This window comes from Folsomia candida, unplaced genomic scaffold (genome assembly GCF_002217175.1).
Source record: "Folsomia candida strain VU population unplaced genomic scaffold, ASM221717v1 Fcan01_Sc003, whole genome shotgun sequence".
Lineage (NCBI taxonomy): Eukaryota > Metazoa > Arthropoda > Collembola > Entomobryomorpha > Isotomidae > Folsomia > Folsomia candida.
The window spans coordinates 12,792,239-12,802,517 of NW_019091195.1; the positions used below are offsets into that span (position 1 = coordinate 12,792,239).

The following is a 10,279-nucleotide window of genomic DNA, read 5'->3' on the forward strand; positions in this document are numbered from 1 at the left end:
CGCTGAACAAGGTGACCACGACCAGCGAAAGTAAAGTTTGCGAATGAATCTTTTGGATCAAGTCTTTTGAATATCAAATCTTTAATGAAATTTTGGGAGGCTTCAATTATTAAGTTTGCCATGCATTATGAGACCCTTCAACATACCAAGTGTAAGCGCTTGATCTTGCGTGACAAAAGCTGTAATTATCTTCGAATTATTAAATAACAACTATTCCTTGGTGTTTTTCTAGTTTGTAGCTCATCCAATGTGCAAAGCTTCCTTAATAATAAGTAAGATCAATCACTATATATATGTATGTGTATTATTGTTCCAATATTAACCACAATATATAGTTGCATCATTGCTATAATCTTAACTCAAGAAAATGGAACGAACATGCATAAGTTACCTCAAAGTTAAAAATGTTACAGGTAAAGCTGCTGAATTTTAATTCTTATAATAATTAATTAGAGGAATGATAGATGCAATCTTTTATTCTCTATACAAAATGTCAGAAACAATCTTATACAAATTTAAGACTAATAAATCAAAATTAGTTCATTAATTATTTAATATGAATAATCTTGCTACAGATAATACAGCTGTTTGTCCATGCGGCTTGATGGGATTCCTCGAAGATGTTGTCCAACAAGTGCAGATAGCTTGTGAGCATACTACATACAAGCACAAACGATAAGAATTTAGTACATTTAATAATACACCGAAATCTAGGAAATTATAAAATTTCAATTTTAGAGAACATACTTGAATCATTGCAGGGACACGAATTGCTCCACACCAGTTAAAGTACATAAATGTCGTCGAGTAGGCTAATTGCTGGAGCAGATCAGCCTTAATTCCTCCTCTGTCGTAAATAACCATGTAGTGGGTAGGATTCACTGCTCCCTGGGAAGAATATTTTATTATTAGTGTAATCAAGTATAATTCAAACATCAGTTATAATGATAAATCATACTTACTTGACTCTTTTGTTGCGACACAATGTAGAAATCGAACATATTTGGATACGTTATTGAATTGTCGACTACTGTTCCAGGATTAGGATTACCAAACATACCTCTCTAGTACAAAGAAAGGAAAAAAGTCAATCTCAACTTGAATTAAAATTTCTAAATACTTATAAATCTTAACACAAATGTATTTCGTAAACTACCGTTTTTTCGACGAAAAATCGCTGAGGAACTCTCTTAGATACCACAGTGTATGTGAAATTTTTCAAGTCTGGGCACAATATCTTGATTGATGCAAGCATTGGCTTGACTTCGTGCTCAATAAGAACATGCATGTATGATAACGAGCCACCGTCTCGGAATACAATCACCCGATCAGGATATGTTCCATTGGTCTACAAAAAATTAGTAAATTAGTAGTTTGCAATATGTCATAAGCGGTACCCACATAAACGAATGGTTGATATTTCCTGACCTCGGCATAACATTCTAAAGCTTCAGAGAACAGTGGTTGCATGTTATCAGTTATCTCTTGGTGAATTCGTTGAACGTGCACCCTAGAGAAAAACTTTGTGCACGAATTATTTAATGATGCAATCAATGCAACCGCAGATGGAAGAACTTTTCGAACATCATGATTGACATCAATACCAATGAACATTATTCTCTCTGCCTGCAAATAAATATTCCATTTGTATTCAGGTATGTATACATGCAACTTATGTTATTACTCATTTATGTAAAATAATAAAATGTTCTAACCAACGGAATATATAGCCCCCAAGGTGATCCTCCAAGTTTGCAGTTAATTTGAATAGCAATGTTTTTCACCGAGGAATCAAAGTTCCCTTTGTCAGCCAACGTCTTCGCCATAATCACTTGTGACGGAATAAATTTTTCGGAACAACACACTCTTTTAATTAAGGAATAAATTTCCCGTCTAAAGAATGGCATCACAACGACAACGAACTGAAACTAGTGTAAAAGTCAAATCTGAGTAAGTATTCATTCAATATTTATAAGATAAATTTTACAAATAAAAATTCATTTCTCGTACTTTCCTTGGATCAGCATAGTCCTCTAATGCTTCTTGGAAATCCCTGGGGTTCACACTTTTCAGCGTTACAACTTGAACTGAATTTGAGGATTTGATTCCAGTGCTATTGCAAAAGCGGGCGTAGTACTCCATAAATATGTGGACAATTTTAGCATCGCGTTCTGAGCAGATTATCAGCCAACGCCCAAGTGGAACCTAAGCATTTAATAAATTAGATGCATGTACATGTATATAAACAGTAATAATTTAAGTTGAAGTACAGCATCATAGATTCCATTCTTTGGTAATATTTCAAATGTAGGTTCGCTTTGTTGAATACTGGTCCTATCCTTAAAATGAAGAATAGGTGCTGGAAGCTCTCTGCCATCTACGCTTAGAAGCTTATTGTCCATGCGAATCTTCCATGTTTCTAAAATATTTTTAGCTTCCACTATCTCTAAAATATTTACAGCAGATAACAATTATGCACCCAAGAATATATATGTATATATCAATTGAATCCATACCTGTTGTGCGACTGATAAATGCACTTAAGGCTTTGAATTTTTGGGCCGGAGTGGTGTATGTGTAGCGTCTGACTTCCTTTACGACATTTTTGTCATTTCGGTCTTCATCATTCATTCCACAAACGTAGCAAATTTCCGGAACAATTGAAATTGCTTTGACTTGCTCAGTTTCTTTGTATTTGTTCTTAACATGTACCCTGCTAAGCAGTAATGGTTGATTCAAATCTCGAATTTCAATATTATATTGCTTCTTGTAGTATTCAACATATGTAATCTGCATATTTCAAAGTTTAAAAATATAGACACCACAACGTGTGAAATGTTTGCAAAATTCTTAACTCAAATATTAGCTGACCTGTTTCCCGCAGTACTCAAATGTTGATAAAGGCGACCCACACCAGTCGATGTCATCAATTTTGTAAGTAAAATGATTGTACTGAGTGACCACGACCTTTCCCAAAATATAGTCTTTGAATTTTTGTTCCCAATTTATAGAATCGTTGAGAGCACAACTAATATACATGTTAAAATTATATATAAATTATCCTTCTACTTGGACGATCTATATGATTTGTGGTTACTTACATATAATCATAAACAGTATCGGTTTTGAAAACTCTATACGAGGTGTCCAAACATAGCATTAGCCCGTCTTCTTGCTCTTCGACACTGGTGCAAATTCCAGGCCATATTTCTAGCCTACACTCAGGATCAGTTTAAAATGTCATGTAATGTAAGTTGGACTTATTCATTAGTATATTCATTAATTATAAACGTTACATACTTGTACTGAGGTAATTTAAATTTTACATCCTCGTCAAAAAAGTTTTTTCTATATTCAAATTTCCCCAGAACAGTCATTATTCTTCGAAAGAGGACATTAAAGAATTGTACCGATTCACGGTATGGTCTCTGATTAGCTTTTAGCGTTGCTCTCATTACAACATTAGCATGATTCGGGTGAACTCCTTCGAAAACCATTACCTAAAATAGTAAAGTATATGTAGAAAAATAGAATAAATAAGCAACAATGCATACATATAATAATGCATTGAGATGATAGTAAATATTTGCACACCTCCTCAGGTAACTGGAAGGGAAGAAAGAGATGGGTTCCGTCAAAGATCCTTTGTTCTTTCAAAATATCCTCGAATTGTGCCAGGAATTTCTTTTGAATGTCAACATTCTTTAGTGGAGGAGAGAAAGTTGCCGTGTATCCAAAAATGCCATCTTTGTTGTCCACAAACACTCGAACATAATTAGTTATCAATCGGATCCTTAAAAAACAATGGTTAGTTTTTTTCCAAAAGGTTGATTGAAAAGTGATCGTTATTAAATTGAAACAAGTGTTTCGCTTACTTTTTTCCTCGTTTTCCTTTTTTCTTTACATGAGTGTAATCTGTCTGTGGCGAAATTTCACATTTCTTTTTCATTACTTCATCCCTAAAATTAAATTTCTAACAAACCTGTGCCACAAGAAAATAATAATAATGTAGTTAAAAAATAGTAATAAATTTACAATTCCTCAACGCTGTCCGGATTTTTGTCCATTATTATCTTATGGCATTAAAATTGTGATATCTAAAAGAAACCTGGAATTTATAATAATCTGCAGCTAGAAATAGAATAATTTGACATTGAACTTTTTAGATAAACTGTTAGTTTAATTAATTAAATTAATCAGATGTTAATTAATTCGTTGAGTTTTGAGTTACTTTTACTAAATCTGCTGAGGACGTTTTTTTGATCCGTCCAGTCAAACACCTATTGCATGCCACTCAAATTTCAATTAATTAGGAAAAATTTCATCAAATTAACGTAATATTTTCGCTATTTCATAAAGCAGCTGGTTGGTGGACTTCGCTTCGGTAAATTTGACGAACGACGAAGACGAAATGTAGGGCGAGCATCTACTCAGCTCCAGCCAGAAAAACACTGTGAGACTTGATAAATTTCAGCACAAAAGAATGACTTTCTCCAGTTTGTGCATTGTGTGGTCATAAAATATTGCAATTTGAAAAAGTTGGCTGAAGTAAACAAAGTATGTAAATTGATCTCGTCAAACCATATTGTGTTATCCGTATGCGGATGGACTATACTTGCCGTAAATGAAACACAGTTTATAAACTAAACATTAATTTTATTGATTAACTTAAGAAAAACATATTTCAAACAGAATATTTCACCCCCTTAATTATTGACAGAACTATCTAACTCATTTATAGAAATTAATCAAGAATCAATAAAAATATTCATTTACAATTGATTCCTCTTCATCCATCAGTTTTGACTTAGGCTGTCTGACGCTTCTGTACTTGTTCTTCGACCCACGAGACGTAGGCTGAAACTCGAGTGTACACGGAATAGTTTGGACATCTGGAATAATTTGATACGATACATCATATGGAATAATATGACAAAGCATTTCTCTTTGAATGTTTAAGCACACTCACCTGTTTGGACCGAAGGAGGCAATCCCACAGAGGAAAGACCGACCAGAAGGGTCATTGTCATATCGACAAGCCACAGGACCACCACTATCTCCGTTGCCTATCACATTAAAATCGTGAAAGAATATTAATAATCGCCCACCCCCCAAGAAAAATCCATGATCCATGCGTCAACATTAAGAATGCTGTAAATTAACTCACATGGCGTCACTCCACCTTCCAACGTGCCCGAGCAGAACATGTCTTGAGTGACCGTGGCATACCCCTTGAACATTTTGGCACATTGTTGCCAATCTACTAAAGGAATGTCCACTTTTCGCATTTGTTTCGTCCACTTTCCGTAAGGGTCAGGACGACCCCACCCAGTGACAGTTCCATTTCCTTGAACTACGTAATCGGCTGGAGCCAGGGAAATTGGTTGTGTTCTTTCATTCAGTTTAAGAGGAGGGTTCATTCTCAACAAAGCAATGTCATAGGTTGGAATGGTTCCAAGATCTCCTTCATATTTCTTATATTCGAATTTGGGATGAGGAATAATTTCAACAACTCGTGTGATTTGCTTGTCTCGATTAATGTCGCCTTGTGGAGCGTTGGCACCTTCTTCCAAGTCCTGTGAATAATACATTCAACTTACTTTCTAGGTTTTCATGAAAAAGCTATTACATAAAATATGTTTGATTACCGTTGTTCCTGCGGTGATCCAGATGCGTTTTGGGTTGGCGTAAGTTCCCAGATCCTTTAAAAATGTCAGAAATCTTATTTTGTCGTCCGAAAATTCTTCAAATTATTTTGTTTATTTATTTTAGTCTAGGATGCTAACAAATGTGCATCGTATTACTTTAATACCTTGAAGTACATACAGTGGGCAGCTGTAACGACGTATTCTTGGTTGTACAAAGCACCACCACATTTTAAAATTTCGGTGGAGTTGAACACATTTTCAATAAAAACTTGGTATGGAAATTCCCCCGGTGAGGCAGCTGCGAAAACACACTAATAATGACCCGAATGCTAACATACTTAATTATGAAAAGTACAATACCTTCCCCTCCCACTATTCTCATTCCTACCAATGAAACGATAATTTTTAGAAAACGTAAATGTGAATTATCTTCTTAAATTTAGTAATGTTTGAAGAGTTACCATCGTCAGCTCGGATCCCAACCATAACCGAGAGTAGGAACACAGCAAAACTAGAGGCAAGAAAAGTCATTTTGACGAGTGATATGAAAATCAAATATATGAATGCACGAATAAATTTCCAAATTCTTCTTTTTATACTGTTGTTTTGAAATAATTCATTTAATAATATGAATTGCATTATCCTCGATTTTACTGACACTGGTATGCGGCTGCATATTTTGTAGCTCTTATTTTATGGCAATTTAGCACTAATCCATTGTTCGTAAGAGGGTCAACTCGATTCATGTTTTCCAGGCTTAGTTTTCATTTCATTATGCAAAAGCCTAGATATTTATTTACCCACTTATCTAACCCGATACACATATTTTTCATCAGAAATAAAGTTTCTTAAATTTTCTGAAGTATTGGTTTTTCTACGTATGTATTTATTTCAAAACCTCCATTACATTCGTATTCATGCGCATGGATTTCAGTATTTGGATCGCATATGCTATTGTGACGGGCACGCATTTATGTGTATGGAAATTTTGCGCCGTCTCATGACCCTACTTAATTTATAAGGATTCTGATATCAGCTCAACATTATTTACATGTAGAAATGTCATATTGTGAAGAAACCCCTTTGCATAATATGAATTGACTTTTGTTTGTCGACTTTTTTTTATTTTCGCAACGTCAAATAATTTTTAATTCCGTTTCTCCTTCAATCGACATAAAACGATTAGGGCGGCGGTTAAATTCTGTATCTGGCCTCGTAGGTGGTCCAGAAGCCAGGACACAAGTGACTTGGCGCTGTGACAGTTTTTTAAAATAACAATGACATCATGTGGCGTGTAAAATTAATATTAAATATTTCTAACGCGTATGCAATTTCGGCGAAACTTTGGCCCATATGATGACTCATCATATGGGCCATACCTTTTTTATACCTTTAATCTCATGATGAGAATTAAAATACAGAGTTTGATGTTTTCAGAAGTATTTTGGGCATTGAATATCAGCGTTAATTTGACCTGCGAATATACCTTGATCTTGTGCATGTTTCATCCATCTAATGGTATTTAATAGGGTTAACACTTTAATACAGTTGTTGTCCTAAGTATAGCCATAAATATTTTTTTGATTACTCGTATCACTTTTGGGTATTTGTATTATATATGTAATTGTATGATCAACATCACAGATAGGAAGATACTTGTTGCATAAGGCTTTAGGGGGAAAAGTGACCTTTGGGACGAAAAATAGTTTGAGCAATAAGTATATTTAAATCAAACACCTTTTACAATAAAGTATTTATGTACATAGCACATTATTGCATAATTTAACGAAATGTGAATTTATTCATAAAATGTGTTGCACCCAACGTATAATGAATTTTTTCAAAGTTGCATTTAGGGTACCTTGAATCCATTACAAAAAACAAGGTGGGAGGAAAACAATGAGCAAAGTTCAAAGTAGCAATTTATAAAGAGTTTCGTAAATTCATTGGACTTATTATAGGCAACGTACACACTACATATATACATATTCATTACATTCACCAAAACATGTGCCAAAGTGGGGAAGGACAAATGGCTAGCCCTTTACCTTGATTAGTCAAACCCTTTGCAATAATGTGCGCAAAATGTGTTAATGATGTAATTTTTAGAATAAAAGGATCCAACTTAACTACATAATGTGATGTGAAAATGTAAATTAAGTTCATAAGCATATCTGCATATATTAGCTTGGCTTAGCAGACTCCTCCCATGCAGAGATGTGCGTATTTATTTATTCTGCTTTGTAATTCCTTTCCGATAACATTTCATTCTTTATTTTACAGAATTTTCTGACAATTGAATTGTTTTGATTCTAGGCGAATTGCGACCTTGCTCTTTTGATAACGTTTTACGATTCATACACGAGACTAAAGATTACTACGCTATAAGGCATAAATTAGGCTGTGAATGTCTTTCTTCTGAATTTGGAAACCGCATGAGGCAATACAGAGAAGAATCGTACAATCGTACATTGATCATGAGTCATGATTCATGACGAATATAGTTGTAACTGGTCTTTGACAACTCTTTTAAAGTTTTGGTAAAGCGAAAGGATCGAATTTGCCAAGAACCCAAAACTAATACATAAGCACACACTGTATATCTATCTAGGACTTATGGTATCAATTAATATTGCAATCATTAGACATGCGCAATTGATTTGCATCGTCTCGTGGAAATCTGTAAAATGATCACTCTGTGATTGAGAACAGAATATGCAACGGTACTATAATTGATACGTCGAACGGGTTGTGTTACGCATATGTGTTAGATTAACCAGCCAAATAATTATGTGTAGTACATGTTGTACAAAATCCAATCTAAATATACGTAGGGTAGGTACATATATGTAACATATTTAGGTGTGTGTACATAATCCTAACATAATCTAATACTCAACTCGAGCACAATTTTCTCAAATGTTTTTCATGTAAGATGGACGGATATAAACTGTCCAGTAAATATTGAATAAAGACTGAATATAAATGATCGGCAAGGAAAATTAAATTGTTCAGCAGTATTATATTTATTTTACATATAAATATTTATACAGATACTGACTTTAAGTGGAATAATAATTTTTCTGATAATGCTATGAAAATTGTGGTTACAGAAAAGTTTGAAGAAATTCCAATTATTACATCATAAACTATAAATGCTTGATTTAATTTGATTGAGCACATCAATAGGTACATAGAAGCTAAGTAAGAACAATATATGGGCACGCACCACTGTTGAGATAAACTTCAATTATGATGTCCATTTACAATATTAACTGATTGTGTATGTTATAGTGAGCTACTCCTAAATAGTTGTAAATAGTTAACAATTCAGAATATCTAGTACGAAGCTTATCGTGCGTGTCTATCTTGTAAATTGCAACATATTACAGAATGAACCAGTGTTTATAGTAGTCACACAACTTCCGTGTGCGGTTAATCACAGTATTTATTTGCTTTACTCGATGATAAGTAAAATTAAATAGTTCAAAATCATCCAATTGGTTCCTTGCCATTTTTTACATATGCAGTGACCACATTTTGGTCTCAATAACCTAAATGGTATGCTATCCACCATAGTTGTACATACACATAGTTTGCACTCACTTCTTTAGGGTTTTTGATCAATAATATTGATAATTTCCTCTACACTACTTACGTAATTACTGTTTTTCCTTTAGATCAATTTTACACTGACAGATTTTGATTTGATTGAGTTATACATGTATCTATTTAAAGATCATTCTGCATGCAGGGACTTGGGGAGTAAATTACCATGTTTCACTTTGAAGATACAACTATAAACTTTGCGATTATAATTCAGAGTTTCTTTTTTCGTTACAAAATTACAAAGGTAAAATAGCGATAACCTATAATCATTCTAATACAGTAACAAAATAGACTGCCTGGTGGGACTAATAATAAAAGCAGATGCACAGAAGAAGACGTTTGTGGTCCAACGCAAATATACCACAACAATAAGTCAACATGCAGCGAGGAAATATGTATGCCAACCTGAGACTTGTCACGTATTTATTATGCATATGTACACGTACTATAGAGAGCTTACTTAAGTACTTAAAGTGACACCAGAGAAGCTTGCTATTTTGGATTTTGGAATCTCAAATTGAAATACAGAATTGCATTCTCTGCTTGTGTTCAATTAATAGATGAGAAAGCTGCAAATGAGTGACGATCATAATTAGGCTTAATTAAGAAATTTGCATAACTCGCCGTCACTTAGGATTACTCTAGATTTATACAAATTGGATTAATTTGTAAGCACACTTTGTTCTGCTGCATTAGTTAAAATTCATGTGAACAAGGGATGAATTTCGAGAAAAAACTTTGTGAAATATGTGACTTAGTTCTGTCCATTAGCGCCTGTCGACACTTGCGAATAATAATGTCTCCATTTGTTGAGAATAAGAATGACTGCCCAGAGGTAAAATGCGTCAGGTATCTTGGCAGTGGAACAAATTTCTGTTTTATTTTGACGACTGCTAGGCAAAGCAACAAGGCAGCTGAACACTGATTTAAACGAGTTTCACTATTAGATGATTGCCAAAAATTGCTAACACCAGAAACCATCATCTATCTACCTCCTTCCTACATGCCTGCATGTGGAGGTG

The 10,279-nt window shown here is 34.1% G+C and overlaps 2 protein-coding genes across 4 annotated transcripts; both read right to left on the reverse strand.

Annotated features, from left to right (window-relative positions):
- Positions 1 to 445: 445 nt before the first annotated feature.
- On the reverse strand, positions 446 to 4,438 carry LOC110846487 (piwi-like protein Ago3). 3 transcript variants are annotated; one of them, XM_035850179.1, is made up of 16 exons: positions 4,232 to 4,438; positions 4,036 to 4,097; positions 3,876 to 3,959; positions 3,595 to 3,793; positions 3,301 to 3,500; positions 3,102 to 3,215; positions 2,872 to 3,028; positions 2,517 to 2,790; positions 2,271 to 2,446; positions 2,011 to 2,205; positions 1,716 to 1,928; positions 1,429 to 1,626; positions 1,157 to 1,348; positions 963 to 1,064; positions 748 to 888; positions 446 to 656 (listed from the first exon to the last, which is right to left on the reverse strand). In XM_035850179.1, the coding sequence occupies exons 2-16, from the start codon at positions 4,065 to 4,067 to the stop codon at positions 570 to 572; spliced, it is 2,364 nt and encodes a 787-aa protein (XP_035706072.1). In that variant the 5' UTR covers positions 4,068 to 4,097; positions 4,232 to 4,438; the 3' UTR covers positions 446 to 569. The 3 variants fall into 3 exon arrangements, with proteins under 3 accessions (XP_035706072.1, XP_021948949.1, XP_021948950.1); XM_022093257.2 differs by having other exon boundaries at positions 4,036 to 4,108; XM_022093258.2 differs by having other exon boundaries at positions 4,036 to 4,131.
- A 197-nt stretch (positions 4,439 to 4,635) lies between these two features.
- LOC110846722 (trypsin-1) lies at positions 4,636 to 6,232 on the reverse strand. The gene is made up of 7 exons (XM_022093554.2): positions 6,110 to 6,232; positions 6,009 to 6,032; positions 5,813 to 5,946; positions 5,649 to 5,702; positions 5,168 to 5,576; positions 4,970 to 5,066; positions 4,636 to 4,892 (listed from the first exon to the last, which is right to left on the reverse strand). Exons 1-7 carry the CDS (start codon positions 6,177 to 6,179, stop codon positions 4,808 to 4,810), a joined length of 873 nt encoding a protein of 290 aa, XP_021949246.1. The 5' UTR covers positions 6,180 to 6,232; the 3' UTR covers positions 4,636 to 4,807.
- Positions 6,233 to 10,279: the final 4,047 nt, after the last annotated feature.

Coding starts and splice junctions, on each gene's coding strand:
- LOC110846722 (XM_022093554.2), bottom strand. CDS start 6,179: ATGACTTTTCTTGCCTCTAGTTTTGCTGTGTTCCTACTCTCGGTTATG. Junction 5,947..6,008: donor GAGAATAGTGGGAGGGGAAG/GTATTGTACTTT, acceptor GTGTTTTCGCAG/CTGCCTCACCGGGGGAATTT. Junction 4,893..4,969: donor GCCTCCTTCGGTCCAAACAG/GTGAGTGTGCTT, acceptor AAATTATTCCAG/ATGTCCAAACTATTCCGTGT.
- LOC110846487 (XM_035850179.1), bottom strand. CDS start 4,067: ATGGACAAAAATCCGGACAGCGTTGAGGAATT. Junction 2,791..2,871: donor TTGAGTACTGCGGGAAACAG/GTCAGCTAATAT, acceptor TGAAATATGCAG/ATTACATATGTTGAATACTA. Junction 1,065..1,156: donor GATTTTTCGTCGAAAAAACG/GTAGTTTACGAA, acceptor TCTTTGTACTAG/AGAGGTATGTTTGGTAATCC.